The 26,557-nt window shown below is 44.8% G+C and overlaps 1 protein-coding gene across 1 annotated transcript; it reads left to right on the forward strand.

Moving 5' to 3' along the window:
• The first annotated feature begins 43 nt into the window (after positions 1 to 43).
• On the forward strand, positions 44 to 25,523 carry ABTB1 (ankyrin repeat and BTB domain containing 1). The gene is made up of 12 exons (XM_054281146.1): positions 44 to 195; positions 1,885 to 1,947; positions 3,021 to 3,076; positions 4,105 to 4,249; positions 6,173 to 6,332; positions 7,213 to 7,258; positions 8,271 to 8,387; positions 12,894 to 13,009; positions 18,270 to 18,368; positions 18,945 to 19,112; positions 21,905 to 22,105; positions 23,867 to 25,523. Exons 1-12 carry the CDS (start codon positions 140 to 142, stop codon positions 24,071 to 24,073), a joined length of 1,434 nt encoding a protein of 477 aa, XP_054137121.1. The 5' UTR covers positions 44 to 139; the 3' UTR covers positions 24,074 to 25,523.
• The last annotated feature ends 1,034 nt before the right edge of the window (positions 25,524 to 26,557 follow it).

The following is a 26,557-nucleotide window of genomic DNA, read 5'->3' on the forward strand; positions in this document are numbered from 1 at the left end:
CGGGCGGAGCCGCTGCCGTGTTTACAGCGCCCGCCGTGCCCGCCCCGCCGCCGCTGCCCCTCGGCCCGGCCCGGCTCCGCGGCCGCTTTTCCGTTCTCTGCGTCAATGCGGCGCCGCCGCCCCGCGGCCTGGCTCGGCCATGGACACCAGCGACTTGTTCACCAGCTGCAAGAAGGGCGACGTGAGCCGCGTGCGGTGAGCCGGGCCGGGGAGCGGGTCCCTCGCACCCGCCGCCGCTTTAACCGCCCCGGTCACCGGGGCGAGCGGGGCCGGGCCTGTCGGGGCGTGTTCACCTGAAGCTCGGCCCAGGCCTTCCCAGGGCAGCTGTCACAGTTTATTTCTAGCACAGAAATGCCGCTTGTTTGCACCCCAAGGAGCTGGGTGTGCAGCGGGGCTGTGCCGGGGTTAGGGTGGGGTGAGGTGTGCCCGGTTCCCGCAGGTGTCTGGGTGTCGCACGGTCACTGCGTGCCCCTGGGTGTGGATGCTGCCGGTGGAAGTGTCCTTGCACAAGGCTCCTCTCCAGCTGCTGTTCTTTCCCGTTGGAAATGGTCTTTACGTTGGTAGGAAGCTGGATCCCTGGGACGCAATCGTCATGGAAATGTTTAGACGCCTTGTGCTGTAGGCTGCGGGAGTATGTCTGAGAAGTATGGGGATACTGAAATTTCAGGTCAAGTTTCCTTGCTCATCTCAAAGCAGCACAGCTTAACTGCAGTGATTTCGGATCTGGAGGCAGATAGGTTTGTCTGCAGGGTGAATGCAAAGTTCAGAGTTTACAACATGCTTTTTTCCTGCATGTCATGGTTTGAATCTAAAACTGTTCTTTGCCCCTTTATCCTATTTGATTCTTCCATCTCTTAATGTGTGATATGCCAGATAGTCAAAGCAATCTCTGTTTCAAGGTGCTGCTAGTAAAGGGTAAGTGTGCAGATAGATAAGGTTTGGAGAACCTTCTTATTTGTTGTGATTGTGTTAGTTTAAATCATTGGAAGCAGTAAATTCCAGGTTTACTGCAGAAGGAGTGATCTAAGAGATGGTCTTACAGAGATTTAAGATGATCTGTGTAGAAGCAGTGGTGGAGAAATGAGAGTCTGAGAGTGCTGTCAGAGCAGGGGGACAAATTGACCACATGGGACTGAGCAGAAGGAGCTGAGTTGCTTGGTGTGTTGAACATGTTCAGAGGAACCTGAAGTTTGAGACAACAAAGGTGGAGGGAGTGAAAGAGAAGACTCGTGGTGGGTGATAAAAAACCAAAACTCAAGAGTCTTGGTGAAGGCTGAGAGGGACTTTTATATGTGGTTGTTGCAGTACAGGCTCTAACAAGAGCCAGGCTGTGCAGATTTGTCTGCAAGGCAAAGCCTGGCTTCTAGAGGTGTCAGAGAGGGAGTGTTGGCAGCAGTGGATCCAGCTTAAACATGCAGGACAAGGAAGTGGCAGGATTTAAGAGCAGTCTGGAGTGCCACTGATGTTGTTTTTGCCTGACAAAAGCCATGAGCAGGAGGGGAGTCCAGCCTTGGCTTCATAAAAGTGGCCACGTATTTGTAAGCATCCAGGCTGGGAGCATTGCTGGGGAATGTGAAGGTGCTGCAGAAGTACTCAGGCTTCTTTTGAGATTGCTGCCCTGTTAGAGATGCATTTGATCACCCTCTTTCCCCATGTGCACCACTTAAAATTGAAGGGAGCTCCAGGCCATGCTGTAGAACACCATTCTTTGGGTTGAAGATTTGGCTGATGCCCCTTCAGCTACAGCTGACAATTCCCCAAGTCCAGTGCAAGATCCTGTCATACCTTTGGAAGTTACTCTATGAACTTACATCTTCTGAAAGAAGAGAATGTGACTGAGTAGCTGCATGAAGTTATAACTTTGCTCTCTCCCTTTTTTTGCAGATACCTTCTTGAGCAGCGAGATGTGGAAATCAATGTCCGTGATAAGTGGGACAGTACACCCCTGTGAGTGCTGCATCCTGGAGCACTGGCTGGGTGGGGGGTAGGGCCTCAGAGCTCCTTTACTCTCTCTGCATCAGCAGCCATGAGCACTGTTACAAAATGTCTCAGGTTCTGCTTTTTTGGAGCTTTGGCTATGTAGTTCTGCTTCTCTCCCCTGTGGGTGCTGTGCTAAATGTCTTTGTCTCCCAGTTTCTCTGGGACTTGCTGTAGTGATGCTGACAAGTGGGGTTTTGTGGCCAAATTACCTGGATTAAGCAGTCTGCTCTTGGCTGGATGAGGCTTTTCCCTCACCAAAGTCTATGGCATTCCAGCATGTCTTTTCAGGTGAAAGCTTGGCCTGGTAAAATGCCAAGTGGCAGTGGGATCACAGTCTGTCTGGCAGTAGGTCATAAGGAACCCCCTGGAGGTGCTGAGGGATGTGCTGCGAGCTTGTTACCTCCCCACAGTTTTAAATGACGTTTAAACATCTGCTTTATATTGAGAGTACAGAATAACTTCCCAAAGTAAAGATAGACTAACATTTCACTGCTGCAATGCAAGTTACGAGATTCTCCTAATCTGTAGGACAATTTGAGGTCCTTGTGAAAGAGAATCATGAAAGGCTTAGACTGTGAAAGTGAAAACAACACTCATTGTAGTAGAACTTTGGGGGGTGGATTTTCTGTACACCCAGTGTGGGTGCTGTTCCCTCCTTGGCACAGCATGCAGCAGTCAGCCTGACAACAGAAGGAGCAGAGTGTTTTTGAGAATTCAGTGGACTGCTGAGTGCTCATGAAATGATCTCCATTAAAATGAGGATGGATTTGGCAGCTGGTGGTGCAACAGAACATGCTGAACCCAAACTGGGACCTTGAGATCTCCTTGCAGTGCCTGGGTTGCTGGGAACAGATCCTACTTAGTCTGTTGCTGGGATCAGGCTTCTGTGCTATTTGGTAGCAATTCCTCACTCCTATCAGGAGTCGTCTCCCAAGCTTTTCAGGGATGCTCAGTGCTGTGATCTGTGTGTGGTGGTGTGCCAAAACACTGAATTTTGCTTCCTACAGCATCTCTAATTTTCTTTCTCTCGTTATTGTCAGGTATTACGCCTGTCTGTGTGGACATGAGGAGCTTGTACGTTATCTTCTAGCCAATGGTGAGCAAAGTGTCCTCCTGATATGGATGCAGTATCTTCCTCTGGTCTGTTGGGATTGTATGTCCTTCTAGCTGTCCCTTGTGGAAACTTCTTCTGTTACAACCAACCATCTGATCAGTGATCTCAGGCTACAGAGGGAGCCCTGCACACACCTTTACGGTCGCTTTTGCAGGCCATTTGCTGCTTGAATTTGCTTCTTGAAATCACCTAAAATTTCTTGATTTGCTTGAAATCTTGAAAATGCACAGAAAGGAAGCTGTCTGTGATGGCTCAAGGCAGCATAACTTTCTGAAATCACAGCAGATGTTTTGTGAGGATGCTGTGATGTGGGGAATATGGTGATCTAAGAGTTGTACCTCATAGGAAGGGTTGTCTGTGTAAAACTTGTTTGTACTCTACTGATAGCCTGGCTTTGTAAGCAGGACTTCAAAGGGATTTTGCTAATCTCAAACAAAGCAAGACCAGTTCTTCAGGCCAAGTGCCTGCCCTTTTGGTTCTCAGCACCCAGATTCCCCTAGGCACTGGTAGTGTTTTGCCAGAGAAACCAGAGTGCAGAGTCGCATCTCAAAAGGTTTGGTTTTCTACTTCATTCCCAGCAACTTAGTCAACCACTTGTGTAATTCTAAATAGGAAAGTGCAAATGCCCTCCAAAATTCTACCAGGTTCTAACCTAAAGAGGTTATATAAAGCAGAAATACTTTCTAGGTGGAGTTCTTAACAGTCCAAGAAATGATTGCACTCTGTTCAGGGAGATTTGGCTTCCCAGAACACTGATGGAGCCCTGCTGAGAGGCTTTTGCACAGGTCAGTTTAAACAAGTCACGACTTCCTCAGAAAGGGATTTGTCTGTGGGAGAGCAGCTTTAGATTGTACACATGTGAGGGAAGCTCAGTTTTTGTCAATATGCTCGTCAGCAGAGGGGACCACAGTGAAACATGTCAGCATACAGAAATCATACCTGTTTAGTGGCCATTTGGGGACACTGGGGAAGGATCTAACTGTGCCTGCTGGCCTGTGGCTGTTTTACAGGAGCAAAGTGTGAGGCGAACACTTTTGATGGGGAGCGCTGTTTGTACGGGGCTCTGAGCGACGCCATCCGCCGGCTGCTGAAGGAGTACAAGCAGATCACAGCCAAGTGCATGAGGAGGGACTACTATGATGTGTTCCTGCAGAGGTGAGGGCATGGGCATGGGCAGAGCAGCCAGCAGCCTGCCTGAGCTCCTCTGCATGTTCCAGCTCTCTGTTCAGGCAGCTGAATGTAATGCAATACTGGCCAGGGTTGCCAGCTGCCATTGAAAGGCAGCTGATCAGTTCCCTCTCTCGTTCCTGGGCATGTAGAGCTTCCTAAGGGGTGTTCCTCTGTGCCCTAAGGGATGATCTCCAGGTGTGTGCATAGCCTCCAGTGAGTTGGGTACACACTCGAGTCAACAGAAAGCTGGTCTTTATAATGCACGAGTTCTAAACTGTCATCCTTGACTGTCAAACCAAAATCTGATCACTAGAACCACATCAACAATTTAGGATAGTATGTCAACTGAAATTAAAGTTTCAGGCCTGAAGGTACTATAGCTTGCAAGTTTAAATTTTCAACACTGTCAAAATGTTTCTCATTTGTGAAACAGTCCTTTAAGAAGCCTCAAATTAATTCACAGTGACATTGTCCAGTTCTTTCTTTTTGGTTATTAAAATTTGTTAAGATACTTTGGAAAATTGCCTGTCCCACATTGTACTAGAGCTTGAGTGGCAGGTTAACTTGCTCAGGAGCAGAGGAATAATTTCAAGCTTTTCTTCTTGCTGTTTCTCTACCTTGGTAACTCTGATGTTATTACAGACTTGCTGGTTGTTTTTTTTTTTTTCCTTTTTATTTCCCATTGGACTGACTTACAAATGTTAAAACCTCAGGGTTTTATTTGTCTTTGTCTTTGGAGTGTTAATAAGTCCTAGAAAAATCCGACAATCTTCCCAGTACTACAGTGCCCTAATTTCTGAAGCTGTAGGAAGCAAGGGAAGGAAGGAAACTCATTTATCTGAGTAAAATCAGATTCTGTGTTCAGGGAAGCAGAATTTTGCAGGGTGATGTATTACTGCCTTGGTGACTGTGGCTCAGATGTGCAGGGCTGAGCATACATGAAAGCTAAAATGTGCTGGTTTCTGCTTCTCATTCAAATAGACCTTGTGTTAAAATTGAAACAAAGGGCAACAGTTGGGGGGAAAAAGTAAAAAACGCAATGCTTCTGTTTGGTTTGGGGCAAGACACTTAGAAGGAAGGGTGTGCTAGTGGCAGGAAATTGAGATTAGTATTGAAGACTGACAACATCTCTGTGTGTGACTCCACACCTATCTGTGCACCAGTCCAGCTCTCTAGAAGGAATATGATGCTTCATGTCCACCTGATTTGACCTCTTGAGGATGTTTGTGAGCATATATATGGAAGGACTGATGGGCATTAGAAGGACAAACACTGATGCTGGTTGCTTTAAACTCTAAAACTGGCAGTTTTGTTTTTTTCCTTTTGAAGAATGAAGGTATGAGCATGCAGGCATAAGCAAGGCTTCACCTCTGATGTGGTAATTGCCTGTATTTCATGCCTGTCACATCCTTCCTTCTTCTGAGGGTGGGGGACATCAGGTCTTCTCCTATTTGTTACATGGTTAGAGCATGCACACTGACAGTGCCCAGAGAGCAGGAAAGCTGCATCTTACTTTTTAGCAGAGTAGTTCTTTTTGAAAGTGTGTCATTTTGTGGGGCTTTTTTTTTGACATCTGAAAATTTAAAAGCAGTATTAACTTTTGAAGATGTGCTTGGCAGCAACTAGTTCCACTTTAAAATCTTGTGTTCAGATGTTCACCTAAGACAGGAAGATTTCATTCTGCAGCCTCCCTGTTGCCCTAACAAAACTTGTTTGAGTTATGGAAGGCAGTGGGACCCCACTCCAGTATGTGAAGCACCAGCCCCTGTGCTGGCCTTGCTGTTGGGCAGGAGAGACTGCAATGCCCAATGTTCATTTAGCCCTAATTGTACCCTGTTCCCCACTAGCATTACTCCATTCTTTCCTTTTCATCCTGCAACGAGTTTCCCTTGTGTCTGTTCCTCACAGGCTGCTGGAGCAGGGTTACCAGAGTGACATTGTTTTCATCGTCCATGGCAAATCCTTCTGTGCCCACCGCTGCATCCTCAGCGCCCGCAGCGCCTACTTTGCAGAGATGTTTGAGACCAAATGGAAGGGGAAAAACATGATAGTGTTGAAGCACCCACTGGTGAGCAAGGCTGTGCTTCCAGTTCTTTCTTTTGCTGTTCCAGCTGGGTGAGGAATGTGAGTTTGAGGGTTAACTTCCACAGTGAACAGCTCCTGGGGCTCAGAATGACCCTAGTTGTGGAGAGGGGCTTGCGGAGGCACTTTATGCAGTAAAATTGCATCTTTTTCAGATAACAAAAAGCTGCAGATTGCCTTCCCTTTGTTCCCTCTGTCATGGACTCAAACATATCTTAATTAATTGCAGTAGCATGTAGCTGTTACCATCTGCCAGCTGCATCATGACCCCTCTCTGGGATGAGTTGAGTGTGTGTAATTCCTGGTGGACAGGTGGTCTGTGGTGAAGACATCACCTCCATAATTGCCACTAATTGAGTCCCCTTTGTTGCCTGTCCAGCAAGAACTAAGTAGTCCATAAGTGCATTCCATCCATTAACCATCAATACTCTGGCACACATTTCTGTAACTTGACTCTGGCAGTGCAAATCCTCTTGTGACAAACATAATTCCAGTTTCTCAGAACACTGCTCTCCTCTCTCTTTGTACAAGAACATCTTTCCTCTGGAGTTAGGAAGATGTGGAAATGTTTATGATCAGTAAAAACCTGGATTTTGCAGAGCCTGTATTACAACTGTGTCTTTTGAGTTCCTCCATTAGTCAGGTCCTGTCCCCTGAGGTACCTGAGGGATTAGTATCAATTGAAACATTAAAGAGCTGTGTAAGCCAGGTGGAGTGGCAGCATTAGTTATGTGAGGAGCAAGTAAATCATCATGTGTGATTTCTTACTAAAGGGTGTTTTTTTCTTACTTGTTCAGGATCATGTTTCTAACTCATTGTTAAATCCATGGTGATTCCAAATGTAACTTTCTCTTGTTTTATTTTAGATTAACCCAGCAGCCTTTGGAGCTCTTCTGCAGTATCTATACACAGGTAAATGACCTTGCCCTCTGGTGTTTGTTTACATGGCTGGTGGGCAGCTGTCTGTGCCTCTGCACTGAGTGGCACAGCCTTGCACTCAGCAGTGTTTGGGTGCTTGAGTTGCCGACAAATCCTCTCTGCTGGCAGAAAGGGAGAATGTGAGCAATCACCAGCTCTTCCAAGATGTTTGTACCTTTTGCCAGTTGTTGTCCTGCCAGTAATTACACAGTCAATTAAAACCAAAATCAGCTTAGGTTGGTTGATTGAATAGATTTGGAGACTGTATTTTTGACTTAAGGAAGAAAAATGTGTCATCTGGTGTAACAGCCTCATAAGGTGATGAAAAGCCAGTTTCCCATACAGGACATTTTCAGTTTGGCAGACCTGAGCAGTGTGTGCTGAATGTTTTGATTACTTTCTAGTATTTTTTTGAGCAGAAGTTGATCCTAAACCTTCTATGAAAATACCCAGTGTTGTATTGTAGGCATGCTAAGTGCTGAACTATCTCAGGCCAGGAGGTGGTGCCAGAAATTAACATTGTCTTCAAGGCTCTTCTTTTCCAATACAGTGTGTTCAGAAATGTCCCTTGCCACATTTTCAGTGATTGTGAAAGATCCTGGGAAGAAAACTTGTGAGCCTAAAGTCTATTCTTACCCAAAGCCAGATACTCAATGGTGGCAGTCATGCCTGCTGCTATTGTGTTGCTGTTTTTTGATTTTCTGAGGGAATTAGACATGTTTTGTATAGCCTGTTTGGTCTTTGGACTCGTGAATGAAGCTATTAGGGTAAACCCTGGAGAGTGGAAATGTGAGTTAAATGCCAAACTGTTATTGATTTGAGTGGTGGGTGGTGGGGGAATACCAAGTCTTAGCTTCTGGGACTGAGTTGTAAGTGGATGCTGAAAAGTGGGGCAATGTATCTAATTACTAAATTTCTGTGCTGTGAAGTCTTTCATCCTTATTTTTGCCATTTTTACACCTAAATCCTGGGGATTAAGTGAGCTGACTGCATTTCTTCTTGACAGGTCGCCTGGATATCGATGTAGAATATGTCAGTGATTGCAAGAGGTTGGCCAAGCAGTGTCGGCTGCAGGACCTCATTGATGATTTGGAGACCAAATGTAAAAAAGTCTATGAATTTGGTAAGCATTTGACTTGCTGTTGTCTCTGCTGTGCCTGTGTGCCCTTCCAGGGAGAAACAGGAAAGTGTGATGGTGGATATTTCATGGTGTCCTTGGGTCTTCTGGAAAATGATTCTGTTGTGGAATTTTCACATTTGCATGACAGTTTTCAGTCATGGCCTTTCTGTAGGGTAGCTCTAGTAGTTTCTGACACATGCATGTTTTTAATTTATATTGAATGCTTTCTTTATGGCAGCAGGACTTTGCCATGGTTGGCAGACATTCAATTGAGCATAGTGAAACATATATTGGGAAGTGCCTTCCAACATGGAACTTATTTAAATCCTCAGAAAGATAAAATATATGCAGTTAGAGGTAATTTTCTGCATTTATCTGACCCCTTACCAAAGTAAAATATTTGATAATTGGCCCAAAAAGGGTGCAGAGGGAGATAGAACTCTTTTTTAAAAGCAAAGTATTTCTGAAAGCATGTGTATATTAGTAACACATGGATGTGCCAAGCCTTAAGTGAAGCAATCCTCTATTTAAGGACTTTTTGTTATCCAAAGCTTATTTCATGAAGACCAACAGTTGGAGTTGATCATTCATCTCTTTAGCTGGAGCTAATGCACACGTGAAGAGCAATCAGAGCAGCACAAGTGCTGTTAGTCACGAAGCAGAAAAAATTACCGGATAACAAAACCTTCAGGCTGAAAGCTGCTGATTCTCATTCCGTGCTCTGAGTTAACTTCTTTACTTTAATCAAGTTATTTTTTTCCTGAGAAGAGACTCCATTCTATAGTTTAGAGGCAATAGCTTCTTCTTCCCTAATCTAAAAGGCAGGGGTGTAGCTGTTCCACCTTTTCCTTTTGAACACGAGTTTTATTCATTCAGCCTCCTGAAGCTGCAGGACGTAATTGATAGAATACTTCTGCCTCAAGAAATTCCTCATCTGTAAATCACATGGAAGATATTACCATGTGCAGGTCTCCCTTTACACATGTGCAGTTGTTTGGAGGTGGTGGGGTAAAAGATTACCATGCTACAGCTGTTCCCATGTAGACCAGGGTGCTAGTCCTTATGGAAGCTGTGTCACAGGTCTGACTTCTGCAATGTAAACACAAATGTAAACGTGGACCCAAAGAGATTAGAAATGCATTTCTTGGTATCTACAAAAACTGTAAGTTATCAGTTTGTATTAAATAAGTGGCAGAGAAGGGGAGTGGTGAATGAGTATAAAATAAAAGCTACTCAGAAATCAGGTAACAAAATTACTTTGTGTCATCTTTTGATATCAGAGTAATTCAGTAAGATGCCATAGATCTGTTTTTTTCTTTTTATCTTTTTCTCCCAGGGTCTAGCTGAGACATTCCATTAAATTAATTTATTTAAAATCTCATATTATATTGTGGAAGGAAAAGAAGGTGCTTAAATCTATGATCTGCAAAAAAGCTGATTTCTTGGTGGGTTTTCAAATGGAAAGTAATGAAGTAAAGTTTCAGGTTAGTTGGAAGTTTTAAATAAAAGCAACACTTGGAAATACAATGACACTGGACAAATAATTTAACTTTTTTGTTCTTTGGGGAGGGACCAGTTTTTCAATTTTAAGGCCTGACAGAAGACTATCAGTGGGTGGTTTAAGCACTGATGGAATTTCTAGTCTTGATTTTTATTTATGACAGGTTGGATTCAAACAAATAGAACAACTGTTAAAAGTTTGTTTCTTAAATCTTATGTGGAAGCCAGGAAAACTTGATTCTGGAAAGGTCTTAGATCACATCATGTCTGGCACTTGACAAAGCGTGTCTGTTTCTTTGAGTGTTTTAGAAACCTGTTCCAAGTGTGTGCTGTGGAACAGACATCTGATTCAGGTTTGCAGAGCAAGGTCATTGCATCTGTATTATGAAGCTGAAACAAGAAAACCAGATGAACTCAAGCCTTTGCAGCTCCACTGCATAATTGCAGTGTCTGCAATCTCATTATCTAGAGTTAATCAGTGTTTCAAAATCACTTACTATCTTGGCATGCACAGGCAGTAGTACAGGAGGAGGATGACCCAGTGCCTTCTGTTGCACCTGAGATATATTTGGGTGTGAATGCTTCCCCTGTGTGTATATTGTGGCTATAAAAGGAAAAATTATTGCAGTGTTTGGAAGAGCTCGGTTTGTCCACATTAAGCCATAATCCTTCCTGTAAAAATGCATGTATTAAAAAATAAATATTCTGCAGTTACTTCTGGAAATTTTGGGCCAAATTTTGCAGCAAAATTACAGCAAATTTTGGGCCAAAAAGGATGAGAGCAAGGTTTGAGATGCTTACCATTGTAGAAAAGACACTGGGTATTCAGAATCTGTGGTTATAGCTAATTATGCCATAGGGAAGAAGATGCATCTGAGTGTGAACATTTTGAAGATTTTGGGAGTTTAGTGTGGTTTATTTGTGGCTCTTATGTTTTGTGGTACATTGGCTCAATTTTACCAGAAGACTGCAAGGAAGTATTGAGCAGGAAACCAAGGCAGCTGATACATTGGTAGGTGATGCTCAGTGCTGTACAGCTGTGCTAGACTGGGAAGAAATCCAGTCTGAATCTCAACAGTTTGGTTATTCCCTTCAGCTCCTTGCACTGTTTATGTTGCTTTTTTCAGACACTGTTCCATTCTTGTATTCCTCTCTCATGGTCCCTGCTCCTTGCTGGCAGCCAGCAGCTTATTCCTATTTCACAACTTTGATTTTTGTTGTCTCTGTTAGGAAAGATTTTGAGTGATACCAAATGCCATGCCCTTGGATTTGAGATGCAGTGTCTTGAGTAGATTTGCTTCTCAGAAAAATCACTGTTCTTTTGTGTCACTGGGAGAGTTCACAGATGCTCTGTGGATCCCAAGAGAAGAGCTCTTTGCCTTGACTTAAAACTTGCTGAGTCCATTAGCACTTACAGAGCCTGACCTGGTGACTGTTACAATAAGTACTACAGAAATACAAATGTTTCTCTCTGCCATGAAGAATTTCTAATTGCAAAGTAAGAAATTTCCTTCTCTCATGCTGTTGTGTAAGTGATCAGGGCTTTTTGAGAAAATGCACTCAGTCTGGTTTGTGTTGGTGCCAGGCCTCCTCTTAGCTTATTTACCCTGGAAGTCATCTGTCTGAGGCTAACAGGGCAGCCTGTCTCCTTGCTGGTGAGCTTTGTGTGTAACCATCATGGTACCTGACTATTTTGTACTGGTAGATTATCCTTCCCTTTCCAGCAATCTTTCTGGTATATGCAGCCTATGGAGAGGCACAGTGGTGGCATATCTGAAGGGTGCAGCAGTGATGTGGAGGAGGGGGTGGAGATCTTGTTTTGTGGCACATCGTGGTCTCGTTTCGCCCACGACCCACTGGAGTCATCTGATGGAGCTCATGTAATGCTGTGCGAAATGTCAGGAGAAATGAGGTCTCAAGGTGGCGTGATTCACCTGTGAGGGGTTTTAATGTGGTGAATCATACCTGTCAGAAATTCTTCTGAATGCTTTGGAGTTAACTCTGTGTCTCTCTGGCTCCCAACAGTATCTTAAGGCTTCCTCACCACAACTTTGCATTTTCCAGTGGTGTGCTGTCTTTTTTCACATGCTTCCTTGTGTGCCAGGGACTCTTGAATGTCTTACATGCTCCAGTCCTCACCCCAAGCCTTGCTGACCTGGGAACAAACCTCAGGTGGTGGAGCAAAGTAGCCAGAACAAGAGAGACTGTGCCAAGCGTGGCATCATATCATAGTGGGTCTGCTTTGGGCTGCCACTTGTTTGAAGTTAGGGCTGGCTTCTATGAGCTCCACAACAATTGTGGTCATAGCAAGACCTCTAAAGTATGATCATGTATTTTGCTTTCCCTTTAATGAGCTGTTCTATTGTGATGGCTGATAAGACAAGATGGGAAGACACACTAGGTCTGAAAAAAGCAAATGAAATTGCTGTTTCGGAGTGGTTTGTTTGAGCTCTTTGGTGGTAGTGGTGCCTAGGTCAGGCACATGTAGGAGTCTGGGTACTTTGGGGTCTTTGTGCCTTGGGGATCATGGATGGAGAGTAGAGGACAGACTCATAGCTACTGAATTTACTAGCTAAACAAGAATAAACCCCTTTGTTCCTTGCATGAAGTCAGGATGGCGCAGCTGAAGTGGGAGCCAGTGAAAGCACATGTCAGAGCAGAAAGGCATGGAAGCAGATTAGTTTTAAAAACTCCCTGGCATGGGCTTTACCCTAGGTGACACTGTCAGCTCTAGGGGTGCTGGGGAAGGCAGTGTGAGAGTGGCCTCTACAGGGATCATGGCAGCCTGATCCATGGTCCTTAACTGTAATTGATGACATGGATTCCAAGGAGCAAGTTGGGCTGAGGGGTGCTGAATGTGTGTGTGCATAGAAGAGTTGTGTGTGTTTTGCAGTAAAAGCTGAACAGCAATAATACTGGTTTTCCTGGCACGTCTTTTATCTAAATGAGAGAGAATTTTTGTAGAGGAATTCAGGAATCTCTGCTCTTTTGTTTTTTTGCTTCTTGCAGTCTCTTCCAAGCCAGGGACCTGTGTGAAAGTGCTGACCATTGAGCCCACAGGTAACTGCCGGCTGCAGGAAGATCTGGCTCTCCTGGCAGACTGCGCCCTGCCAGCTGAACTGCGGGTAGGGAGCACTTCTACTCCTCCTGGGCTCTCTGGGGCTGGGATGGCTGCTCTCTTGTTTCACATCTTTGATGTACAGACTTTAGTGCTGTCTTGTTTCCTGGTGCTCCAAGTGCTGAAAGGCTTTTATCACTTGGAAATGCTGTAAAATTGTGTAATGAGGCTGTTGGTGCTGGTCTTTCCCCTTGGATGTTTCCCCCAGCAGGCATCTTGGTAAATAAAAGCCTTTCCTTGTGGTTGGTGGGGATTTCCCCATTGAATACCATGGGACAAGGCCCCCAGCTCTTCTCTTTGCCATCCTTCTTGAGAATTAGGAATGTTGTAGCAGCAGGCATTGGTACCCAAAGAGAGATGTAGGTGAAGGATGGCTTACTGGGCTTGCTTGCTAGGAACTGACACACTGCAATAGAGAGATGTTTCCAAATCCTGAAAATATTTCCAGCAGAAATGTGAGACCCTCTGAAGAGAATTTAATTGACTGGCAATAGATCTGCTTTTCCCAGTTATGTCTTGTCCCTCAGAAATAGCCCCCAGGTTAATGTTTGTGTTAAAATACTATCATATTATTAGTTAGGATAACCTATGTGGATCTTCCTCCCGTTTTCAGAACAGGATAACTGTTAGTTATCTTCACTCTTTCTGCATCTGGTGCTTTCTGTAATATTAGCAGATTGATTTTGGTCTTATGTATGTCCTTTTTCTGTCCTCTTTTTTTGTACCAACCACTGTATTTAATAATGTGGACTCATTTTAAGTGGCTGCTGTGCCCAGAGGTTGTATGACTGAGTAATACAGCAAAGGTTTATTGCCTTTTCTCTTTCTGTCCCCTGCCAAATACACCTGCCTGGTGCAGAGTGTGTGTCTGTGTGTGTACATAGATAAGGTTTCTTACATTCATAAGCCAACATGTTTTGTGCTGGCTATTTTCAGATATATTTCACTATAGGGGGTTTTTATTCTCCATCAAGTTTACAACTACCAGTTCAGAAATCTTTCCTGTGTAACCTGCCTCCTCCAAATAACTCTACATTTTTTGTAACTTTTAATATGTTTTCAGACTTTAAAGGGAGGTGGTACTATGAGTAAGCTTCAGATTACTTCCCCAGGAACTAAAAAAAAGGATCATGGACCCCAAAATAGTGACATTTACATATATTTTAAGTCACTTCACAAATAAAAAGAATACTTACTGTTTGATTGCTTGATTCCAGACCTTGATGGCATACTCCTATTAAGCTGTTCTTCTAGAGATAGAAACACTTTCCTTCTTAATTCTTTCATGTAGAATAGGAGCTGTAAGGAAAGGAGGAAATTGGAATGGTGTAATCATCTGACAGTGCTGTGAGTTGTGAGCTGTGGTGTTCTTGCTGTGTTCATAGATTGGAATGAAGGCAGCATTAGAGTTATTACAGCTGTACAAGTGAGGAGGCTGTGGGCATGCTTACCTGCTCACTAGGGAATTTGTGTGCCATGCACATGTGTGGGTGCTTTGTTTAAGCCTGAAAATTCTAAAAGATTCCCATTTTTCTCTCTCTAGGTACTTCTTGTTTGTTCCTTTTTGTTTGTTTGCCATTTATCTCTTACTCTAATGTTTTCAAATTGTTAAATTCTTTGAATTGGGCATCTTTGTTCTGGGACAGAGGCATTGCACATCCTCATTCTTGCAGGGTTTGCTGCCATTCAAGGAATAGGATACAAACTATGTAACCTAAAATGTCAGGAACAAGTGAATAGTTACACACAGATATCTGTGTTTTGAAGAGAAGCATACATTATTTTTTTCCCAGCCTATGCAGAACAAAATAGATATTTGTATTCTGGATAAAAGCTTGCATTTCCAGAATTTGGCAAGAAACATTTTGAGCTGCTGCATGTCATGTAATGCCATATTACATGAAATGGGAATGTATTCAGCTTTCTGTTTCAGTATAAACAAATAATTTGCATGTAATGTCTTTGATACTTGGATGTTGTTTGAAACTTTGTGCATTTCAATTTCATGGTTAGTGGTATCTTACACAACTAAAAAAATAATGGATGTTTGATATCCAGTTACAGCTCATTATTATTTTCTAGACTGAGAACTAACTATTCTTTGAAATCTCAAACACATTTATAATTCTGGTACCTTGTTTCTCTTTCCTGTTTGTGCTTGAAAGCCTTTTTTTTCCCCAGTGTCTCCTCTTACAAGTGTAGTTGTTGTCTCTGCTTTGTTTTAAAGTAGTAATGGCCAGGATTTTTCTGCCTATAACAGCTGCTTCCTCGGTTTGTTGCAATAAAATTTAGCAGTGACAGATTTAAGTGAAATACCATGAAAAGCCGGGCAACTGTAAAAAACCATGTGGCTTCCCACTGTCTGCCTGGTTCTTCATGTCTGCCAGGTGACCTCTGAGTTACAGACTCCACGGTTTCCTTGGAACTGTTTTACAGTTACCTTTTAACCGAGATCTTATGTTCCAAACCAAGATGAAATCAGACTTAAAGGATCAGAGTTTGCCATGAAATAAATACTGTTCTTTCCATCCATATTGACACGTGGTGTGGCTGCAAAAAAGAGACCATTTGCCATTTTGGGGGTAAAACTAGATCTTGTCATGCATTGGAAGAACAGTTTGAAACAAGTAGATGGGTTCATCTTGTCTGTCTGCACCTGTGTACTGTGCTTGTCCAAGGCAGTGACTCGTGTGCTTTGCTTTGCCTGTTTGGCAGAGGCAGATGAACTGAAATATTTACAACATGTTTCCAATTTAGGATTTTTTTTTTTGTATCCAATCTGCTTGCATCTGGTTGTGAGCTGCTAATCTCTTAGATCACCAACCCCTGTATTTTGTGTTGTAATTTATTTACAATTTTCTTGCTGAGATAATCTGGCCAAGGTACAAATTGCTGCCACTGATTTGTTTTCTATGTTTTTGCCTCCAGCAACATTTCTGTTTAAGCTCTAATAGGAAATTTGCAGCAGCAAAGACTTGGTCTTCCATGTGTGATGGTGGAGAGTATTCAGAGTATTTCTATATGGTGATTGTGAATGTGTTTGGACCTCGCAGGCTGGACTGTGTTGTGCTCCTTGGGCAGAATACTTGACTTTGGCAGCTGTGCTTTGCCTGGACAGAGGCCCATGAAGGAGGTTGTATGAATAGGGGTGGTGGGAGAAATAAGCCAATTTTCTGCAGGAAGATCCTGGAAAGGAGATTAGATTCCTCAAGTATGACAAGGGATGAGAGTAGAAGTAGTAAGACTTGAAAGGGGACTAAAAGGGAAAATTCTGCAAAGCCACTTGGTGCTGAATAGGAGAAACAAAGACATGAACCTGCTTTTGTAGTAGGAATTGAAAATAACCTTGTAAACCTGAGCAGCAGAGTGGGGACCAGGCAAGGCTACAAGCAGGAAATTGAGCCCAGAGGAATTTATAATTCAGGAGACAAACTCTGAGACAAATAAAACTCCCATATCCATTCCAGAGGGATAGACTTATTTTAGAGATTTACCTTTGGGCAATGAAAGAGAGCTAAGAAAGGATACACATAGGAGATGTGGTGTTTATCTCAATTAAAATTCCTGTGCCACAGAGTGACATCTTGTCAAAGTTTGTTTCTAGGTTTGCTTTACCTGTGATGTGCCTGCAAATCTGTAGCCTTCAGATTTCTGTCAGAATTTGTAGCAGAGGACATGGAAGCTGTGGCATAGGGTGGGGAGAGCAGCAAGGCAGACAGAGCAGGCAGTTCCATCGTGATACTGGAGTTTGTAACACACTGCCACAGAGTCAGGCTGCAGATCCCCAGGCCATGGAAAAGAACCAAAGCCTTGAAATATGAGACATGGATAACAGTAAAATAGCAGCCTGGGGAATCTACAAATGGGACAACTTCATCTCATTTTGATGAGGTGCTGCCCTTTGTGTTGCAGCTGTTGCCCTTTGTATTTACAGCTATATGAAAAAGAGGTGATAGATCAGGTGGGCAACATTCCTTGAATTGGTGCATCTCTTCTGGAAAAGGAGTTGCCCAGTGGAGCAGGACTGCAGGAGAGAGGTGCTATGGAGAGCCAGCATTACTGCAACAGCCTTGTGCATGATTTACATCACTGGGCTTCTCCTGTGATCAGGAACCAGAAGCTGCCAAGTGTTGCTGTGGACAAAGAGCATGGTGGATGGGTCCAGATTGCCATGGTCAGTGGTGGTGTGAGCTTTTGCCAGCTTGGTGCCTTGCCACATCCAAGAATGTGTTTTGTGAGGAACCTCACTGAGCCTGGTTGAGAGCTCCCACCCAGTGTGTTCCACTGTGTCTTTGTTCAGCTCAGCAAGGAGGAGGCATCTGGCTCCTCAGTGGAGCTGGAAGCCCTGCTGGAGGCAGGTGGCTTGGAAATGGACAGTCTGCTGTTGTGAGTCCAGTCTTTATTGTCAGGCCAGGGCTTTCCTGGGTGCAAACTTGGGATGAAAGACAGCAGGAATAAGCTGCTTATCCTAGGTACCTCAGGCACATGTTTATGGAAGGCAAGAACCAGGGGAAACTTTTGTTTTCAGAGATTGTCTTGGCTACATGACTGTAAATATAAACTTTTTTTTTTTTTTGCAATTGAATTACACTGTATATAGAATAAGGTGAAAGGGAAAATATTTGGAAGTATCACTTTAAAATAACATAAGGCAAACAGGCTTTTTTTTTGGTGTGTGCTGTCATTGTTGGCATGTGGGATTGGGTGGAGGTGTGTTGTTAAAATAATTCACTTGAGTATTAATACTGCAACAACATTATCTTTGGCTGCAAATCAAATAAAAAAATCTAAAATGTGCTCTAGCAATGTTGGATTATTCAAGAGAGGCAATAATTACAGCCAAACCATTTCAAACTGGTGTATATATGGATGTAATCTATATGTTATTACATGTACCCAGTAAAAGGCTGGCCCCAAGCTCCAGTATGCTTATGATACCTACTGCATGAAGTAAACTTCACCTCCACCTGGTTATCTGCCTTGTTAGATGGCAGAGAAACACTTTCCAAAGGTGTATGGAGAGTCAGGAAATTGCCATGGATAAAGGAGGCAGATGTAACTTGTACCAGGAATATCTCTGAGAAGCAGTGGAATTCTTCATTTCCTGACATTGGAATCTGTGTTCAGAGCATCACTGGTGCTCTGCACTGTGCTGAGGGAATAGAGGGAGGGAATTTTCTGGGAAAACATAGGAGTCTGAACTTGGGACCCTGAGTGTGTCTAAAGCAGGAATATTAAAGGAAGGGTTTTCTGGTGTCTGTTCCCAGGTTGGTTTTGGGGAGTTGCCCTTTGACAGCACTGACAACTTCAACAGCTGTCCCGACGTGTGTTTCCGTGTGGAGGATTACAACTTCTTGTGCCATAAGGTATGTGCTTGTGCTGTATTTCCTTCTCCTCCCTTTTTGCCATGAATCTAGTCTGCTTGTGTCCCCCACTCCTTCTGTGCTGGATACACTCTGCAGAAGCAGCTTTGATTCAGCTGGAAAACTGCATTAAAACATTTAACAAAGCAGCAGAGCCTGCCTTTCTTGCAGAGGTGTGGAGATAAATTTATAAATTCAGCTATGGCATTCATAGCTGCAGAATCTGCTGCTGCTGGCTTATGAGTTCAGTGTCTGGAGAGAGGAATGTTTGATCTGCAGATGAACAGCATTAAGAATGAATTTTGAGATCCACCCTCAACTCAAGGTCCTGCCCTTGTGCCGTGCTAATTGAGAATCTCTTGAGTTCACCATTTATATTTGTGATTCTGAGGGTAGGCATGGATAGAATAAGATCTGAAAAAATATTGGAGATACAGCCTCAGAATGTAAGGAAAATCAAAGTTACAGAGTCTGAACTTCTGAAATACCTTTGAGCTGCTCTGACAGCTGGTTGGTAGTGCCCTTTGGCTTGGTGCAGTGAGCAAGGTGTCAGTGTTTTGGTTTTTCATTCCTCTCCAGGCATTTTTCTGTGGTCGCAGTGATTATTTCAAAGCTCTTCTTGAAGATCATTTCAGTGAGAGTGAGGAGCTACAGACACAGCCCAGCATCCCTGTGGTGACTCTGCACAACATCTCTGAAGACATCTTCATCCGGGTCCTCTACTACATCTACAGTGATGATACAGAGGTGAGCCCAGCCATTGGTCCTTCCTTCAGTGTGGTGAGCTCTGAGGTGTTTTCAGCAATGTTTTTCTAAATCTGGAACAGAGTCTGTCTGTATATTCTTAAATTTCACTGACCTACTCTGCTATTTCACATTTGTCTCAGGAATCCACATACTGGGGTATGCTGTTAGCCAGGCAGGGTCGTAGTTCATGTGCATGATGTTCAGAAAGCAAATCTGTAGTCTTTTGTCCCTCAATAAAAGTCTAGAAATTGGGTTGCATGCTGTTTATTGCCGTGATAAATACAGGATCTTTGCAGCTTTCCCTCTTGGGCTCTATGGAAAGATAAGGGAACCATCTGCCAGTAGATGGCAGGTTGAACACATTTGGAGATCTGAATAGGTTGAGAGATTCTACTTATTTACTCTTGGCAAATAACCATACTCATAGCTGACTTTTCCATTTGTAGCAAGTCATTATTTCTACTGTTATTTATTACTGGAGTGAGCAAAGGTTCCACTGTGAGAGCAGTTCCTTGCTGTGCTCAGTATTGCAGGCAGTAACAAAACAGCCCTAACCCACTTTTCAGCCTCATGGAAGATGCAGCAAATGCCAGTGTTTGATTAGCTTCCTGCTTTGGTTTTGTGGCAAATGCTTTCAGCAGGTCTCTCTGCAACATCCCAGAACACATTCTGGCATCAGGGCAGTGACTGGAGATGCTGCTGCACCTGCCAGTGTCACTTCCCCCAAGCAGTGTTTGTGCTCTGGGTTAGGTGCCACATGCAGAGAGTGCACACAGCTGTGACCTTGTTTCTGCTGATCTGTTCACCTGTGGGTAGCAGTGAGGAGAGATGTGTTTGGCAGGCAGCAAGGGCAGGATTGATAGTGGTATGCCACAGAGCTGATTCTTCAAGGGCAGGCAGAGAGGGAAAGAAGCTGCTTGAAGATTTCCTGACCTTGTTCCCTTGCACTGCAGCCTGACCTTGTTCCCTTGCATGTCTCCAGTCTGACTGCCCTCCTCGTGATGACTCACAGGAAGGATGTTTCCCAAGCAGCTATTCCTTTCCAAGGGGTGCCTCAGCTGCTCTGTCTGGGCTTGGGTCAGGAGGACAGACCAACAACAATGTGTAGGAGTTAAAAGGATTTTACTCACATGTTTCATGTGCAGAATGGTGCATGGCTTGGGTTTCAAACCAAGCAGCCAAGATGTGAGCTTCTCCAGAAAGTTCACCTGGCATGAGAAACTACCAGAAAAAATGGTTAGGACGACAGGAATATAGCTCAAGTTCCACATTTACATGTGGAGTGTTCTCCCTGGCCTGTGTTTCTCCAGCCAAGTATCAGCACTCTCAATTCCATGTTTTTCTTTGGAAAGGATTTATGGTGTCTCTCTGCCATGCAGTAGTGACAGTGTTTGCAGTTGTGGGGAAGAGGACCTATAGGGTTCCAGGCACAAAGACAAGTTGCTGATGAGAATACTTGTGTAGGCTCCAGGGCAGTTCTTGGAGGAACATTTGCCAGGTTTGTCATTGATGAAGCAGTTGGGAGCTGTAGCCATCAATACTACTGGTTGAAACACTTCCAACTCCTGAGGTTTCCACAGCTTATGAGGGGACAAAGCAGCACTTGATTAATAATCCCAAGGGCTTTGTTACCCCATGTGCATACACAGCCCTTGTGGCATGGCTCTCCTACCTCTTGCATTCTTCTGCCCAGCTGCTGCAGGGTGTGACACAGCTGGGTCACTTGCTGGAGCTGTCTCTCCAAACACAGGTGCACACAGCTGTGGGGGAAGAAAAAAAAAATCAGTTGTTTGCAGTTGTCAGAGTGAACAACCACACATGTAGATGTGCACAGCAGTGTGTTTGCTGCTCACTGGGTATCAGGAGAGTGGACCAGGCTGCACCAGTTATCATTCCTCCATCCAGACCAGTGTGGCTTTGTCTGTAAATGCAAGGGCCCTTGCCTCCTCCACAGCCAGGGCATGCAGTATCCTGCAGATCCACTGTTACAATGTGAGTAAGTGAGCTCTTTGCAGTTCACATCAGCAGGAACAGAGAGAACTCTCATTCCAGGTTAGTGATGCAGATGACTGACAAAAATAGGGTTTGCCTGGCCAAGGGGAAGAGGCTGAGTGAGGCTGGAAGTGGTGTCTCCAACTTTGTCTACAGGGAATCTGAGGATTTTTTTAATCCTCAGATCACTTCCAAGTACCCAAGAGGGAAATGGGAAGGTGGTTCTCTTGCTCAAGAGGCTTAAAATGTTAAAAGCCGTTCACAACAGTTTAAGTTTGTTGGTCCATTAATTTAGTCCATTCTGAACACATGTTAGAGCTCCACTAGTATTTGAAGTGCAGAATATGTTCTTACCCAGCTGGGCCTCACCTACAGTTTGTGTTCAGTTTTCTGTCCTTGAGTGTACCCCCCATGCCAGGGATGTGCTGGTTCTTAAGAAAATTTTGCATATTTTTCACAAAATGTGAGTCCAGCAGTATAAAATGGGAGGAAAAATGTGGGGACAAGATTCTTTGTCCTGCCAGCCTCTTCTGTTTGTCTCTTGGAAGTATGTCTGGTAAAAGTGACCCACCACTGTTGCACTGAACATTTTTTAGCAGCCAGATACACTTGGATGTTTCAGCATTGCCTTGGGGTTACCTGCAGCATGAGAAACTCCCTGCTTGCACTTTAAATTCCTTAGTGGTAACTGAGTGGGAGATTCAGGCTGAAAGAGCTCCAGTAATGGCCAAACAGCTCCTTAGTTTGGCAGTGAGAGGCAGCATGCTGGGGACTGGGCAGTAACTCCCCTGTCACTGCAGCTGTCCCCAGAGAACGCCTACGACGTGCTGTGTGTGGCTGACATGTACCTGCTGCCCGGGCTCAAGCGCCTCTGCGGCCGGACCCTGGCGCAGATCCTCGACGAGGACAACATCATCAGCATCTGGAGGATTGCAAAGCTCTTCCAGCTGACCCGACTGGAGGACCAGTGCACTGAGTACATGGCCAAGATCATTGAGAAGGTACTGAAGCACTCCCCATGGCAGATACACCTGTGTCTGTGTATCTGAGCCGTAGAGACAACAGATTGAATGGTTGTACTTTGGTCTGTAGCTAATGGTTGTCCTCTCTGGGTTAATGTGCTTCCAGGAAATGAGCAGCAGTTCAGTAGCAAGGCACATGGTGAGTTAGGGCAGAGGAGGAGGAGTGGGGCAGTACCTGATGTCACCACAATAAGCCAGATTTTGGTCCCTGGCTAGCACGTCCCTGTGGAATATGGGTTGAAAAAGTTGCCCAAAAAGCTTTGCAGGTACCAGGAGCAGGTGATTTTCACTGAACTTTTAGCCACTGTGCCCAAGTAGCCATGGTGTTGCCTGAATACACCAGCTGCAGCCTGGAGAAGCCAAAGGGGTGAGTAGGAGAGCTCTGTGCAGGAAATAGAGTTTCTCCTTTGTTTTTCAGTGTTTGCTGGGGAAATTCTTCTTGGCATAATGCTCTAGATAGGAAAAATCAATGTAAACTCTAATCTCCTCCAGGATGACAAATCAAATAGTAGGGCTTTGCTCAGTGGATAATTTGCTGATGATCAGCAAGAAGTAATGAATTTAACTCTGAAGTTTTCTTTATGGGGCTCAATTTAAGTGTTATCCTGAGTGCTTATAGCTTAGACTCAGGACTTGTGGAGAAAGTTACCATATGGAGGATAAACCAGAACCTATGAAGGATTTTTATGCTGAGACATCTTTATAAATGGCTTGTGCAGTTCACATGGGAATGTAACATTTTCACCTGCAGCTCAAAAGGTGTGAAATTATTTTTGGTGTGAGAAAACAACAAAGGAAATCGTTCTGGGACTGTTACTTTGTTCAGTGTATAGCTTGGGAATGACATCAGCATGTACCCAGATTCTGGGTTCTGAAAAAGGATTTAAAAGATGTTCAATATCCCAAGTACTGATCAGGATAGGGCTTTGCTTGTGTGTTCCTCATTCTCTAGCTTGAGTGGGAGTCCTTGAACTTAGCATTGGCAGGGTTTCTTCTTAAGGGTGTTGGCACAGACAGAGCCACCCTAGCTGATGTTCAGACATCCGTGGTTGCCAGCATCCTGTGGCGATGCACTGATGGCAGCAGGGAGAGATTTTGGCAGTGTGGTAGCAGATCAGAGCTCAGCAACCTGCTGTGCCCAGGCACAGTTCAGCAGCACAGACAGATGGAAGCTGCCTCTCACCCCTCAGCTCACCACACATTCCTGGGGAACCTGGTGCAGAATCATTCATGGGTGACCCAATTCTGTCAGGTTGAGTGCAGAGCAGAGCAGCTGCCTTGCTGGTGGTGACAGGCCTGAGTCAAGGGAGTACTGTAACTTGTGGCTCCCAGTTCTGAATTGGGCAGAAGCACCCACTGGCTCCTGTGCTAGAAGACATTGCCCAGGTGTCTGGCAACACATCTCCTGGTTCCTGCTGGGAGCCTTTTTGGGGGAATGTCATGTATGTCCATGTGCCCCAGTACCAGAACCAGGGGTGCTTAGTTAGAGGGTGTTACAGGGCAATGTTGGAGGTGCAGATTACCTTCAGCTGGGACTGTTTATTGTTGGAATATTACTGTTTCCTTTGGATGAATGGCAGGATGCATCTCCAAGTGGAGGATTTGGGTCTCTGTGTATCCTAGCTTTCCTTTCTTTTCTGTGGGATCCTTTAACAGTGTCTGAGACCTTTATCCCAACCCTTTGCATCTTTTTATATGTCCTCTTGTATTCCTAATGGTTCTCTTGTCCTTCTGGTGCAGCTGGTGGAGCTGGAGGAGTTTGCAGCAGCTGTGAAGGAGAACGCAGAGGCCGTGGAGGAGCGGCAAGAGACTGACTCCATCCCTCTGGTCGATGACATCCGCTTCCACATCACCAGCAACGTGCAGACTTACAGTGCCATTGAGGAAGCCAACCAGAAACTTGAAGCTCTAGAGAACCTCCTGGCCAGCATAGGGCTCGAGTGCTGATGTGTGCAAACCCTGCCTGTCATTTGCAGCCTGCACAGCCCTCACTGCGTTGGCTCGGAGTGCAAGAACATCTGAGTCTGAATGTCCCACTCCCATTCCTTGTCCTCCTTCCCATCCACCTTCAGGCATGGTTTCTTTTTAATTTATTTGTGTCTGGACATTTGCATTTCTGGTTTGTGTTTGGTTTTACTTTTTTGTTTCTCCTTTCAGAAGTAGCTCCCAAACTCAGCCTAAGTCAGTAGCTGCTCCTTTGTACAATACACTGTGGAGAGGAGACCGTGAGCTGTTGGGAATGGTGAAGGAGCTGTTCTGGGGACTTCCTACTGCCTGGGGTTAGAACCCATCCCATTCTGTGGTTCAGTACAACACACTTCTGAAACTGGCTTATGCCAGCAGCAGAGGAAGAAAACTGGATTAAAGTCTTAATAAGTATATGGGAAAGGAGGTCATCACTGTTGCTGTCAGCATTATAGGACTGGCAGAACTGGGCAGTGCTTCCCTAATGGGACAGAGAGGTACTTGGCTATGTGGAAGGCACTGTCTTCACCTGCTATTTTAGTACTTAGATGGAAAAAAAAAACAAACAAAAAAAAAAGTGATTTCCAGGTCTTCCCTAGCTTTTCATTGCTTTGAAGTGCTCAGAATTTAAAAGCTTTGCTTTCTGAATAAGCATCTTTGGGAATACAGTAGAGACCAGAATCCTTCCATTCTTAGAAAGCAGTAGCTTTCAATGCACAAAAGAAGGAAGAGCAGAGCTCTTAAAGAGGGGATGGAAACACCTTCTTCTTGGAAACAGCACTTTTCCCTTTATTTTTGTCCACTGTGGTAGGGCAAGGCTGACTTGCTGGTGGGTCTGGGAAGAGGGGTCACTGGAAATCTCTTTCAAAAGGAAAGGGCCCTTTTGGGGCTCTCATAGGGCTGCTGTCCCACTCTGTGACCTTCTGGCTTTGCTCAGCCTTGAGCCTTGCAGCTTCATTGTTCTCCAGGAAATTCACTGTCTGTACTAATGAATGTTTTTGAATCTGTATTTTGCAGTAGGTCATGTTATCTCATGTTGTCTGCCTGGATTCTTAATGAGGGCAGTGGTGTTCCCTCTCCTTGGCACTAATCAGCAGGTGATAACCCTGCATAGCCTTGCCTTGCCAGATAGGCTGCCCTTGGAGCTGTGCTTCTCTGGAATGGTGTTGGGAGAGTCTCCAGGGTGCAGGCTGGGTGCACCTTCCCATGCTGTGCTTTGGGGGGAGGGAGAAGCAGCATTGAGTGAAGCACATGCACTGGGCTGCTGTGACCACCTCATACAATCATTTTGGTCAACTCCTGAGGCAAGAGCTTGAATAGACTGTGCCAGAGGTGCTTTTATTATGTGATGTGGGAGCTGGGCAAGGATCCCCTGCAGCTTTGGGGTGTTGTTTTCTGTAATGGTGGGGGTGCCTCTCATGGCTAAGGGGTTAGGAGATCTGGGGTTTGGCAGGGATTGTTTCAGGTGGGGATGCATTGGGAGTTTTTCTTTGCTAATCTCACCAGGTGAGAGACTGATACCCCACAGCAAGTGAGAGCTGCAGCCTCACTGGCTGTTCCTCTGCTGCACTGAAGCTGTTGGCAGGTGCATGGGCAGGCTCTGGGCACCACCTGCACCAGGCAGGCTGCACTCAGTTGTGAGGAGGGGACTCTGGGCAAAGTCTGGGAAGCCAGGCTTTGGCAAAATCATGAGTCAGGATTGAGTTGCACTTAACAGAAGCTGTGGATAGAGCTGGGGTAGGGGGAGCAGGGATGAGGTTCATTGATATAATTGAACCCCAGATGCTTGTGCACTTTGTCATCTGGGTTTAAGTGGTGTCTCTTGCAGATCAGGTCTCTGGGGCAGGGGATGGTGGTGGCAGAGCTATCAAGCAGTGTGGGCTTTGATTCTGTTTGAAAACCCTTGTGAAGAAGTGCAAGGAGTTGTTGTGGTTTGTTTCCTGCAGTCATATTAGGGTGAGGATGGAGGATGTGTCCCTCCACAGGAGTGGTTGCTGTATAGAAGCAGGAAGTAGCAGGAGTGTGCTTCTGTTTGGGACAGTGACATGGAGAGGAGCTGTGCATTTCCTGTGTGATTTGTGGAATGTACCTCCATGTTCACCTCTGAGCTCAGTGTGTCTTTGACAGGACCACCAAAGAGCCCAGCACAACTGATGAAGATATCCCCATGGACTTGGGGAGGGTGAAGGGCTATCAAGGAAGCTTTAATATGAAGTCCCATATATTTTGGAGAAAGAAGGGTGAAAGGAGAGCTGCTTGTTTTCTTACTGAGTGGAGTGTCAGGCTCATGAAAATCTGCTACAGAAACCAGCAGCTTAACTCAGTTGGTTCAGTTCCCCTATGTTTCTCCTCTGTATATGGCTGAAGATAGCACTGAACATAAGCAGGATGTTTAGTTTATCATATCTCTTCTCCTCCTCCAGCAGAAATTCCGCTTCTGACATCTTAGCAGTTGGCTTTGCACAG

The sequence above is a fragment of the Melozone crissalis genome, unplaced genomic scaffold (assembly GCF_028551555.1).
Source record: "Melozone crissalis strain CALT ecotype California unplaced genomic scaffold, PUWL_Pcris_2 ptg000029l_1, whole genome shotgun sequence".
Lineage (NCBI taxonomy): Eukaryota > Metazoa > Chordata > Aves > Passeriformes > Passerellidae > Melozone > Melozone crissalis.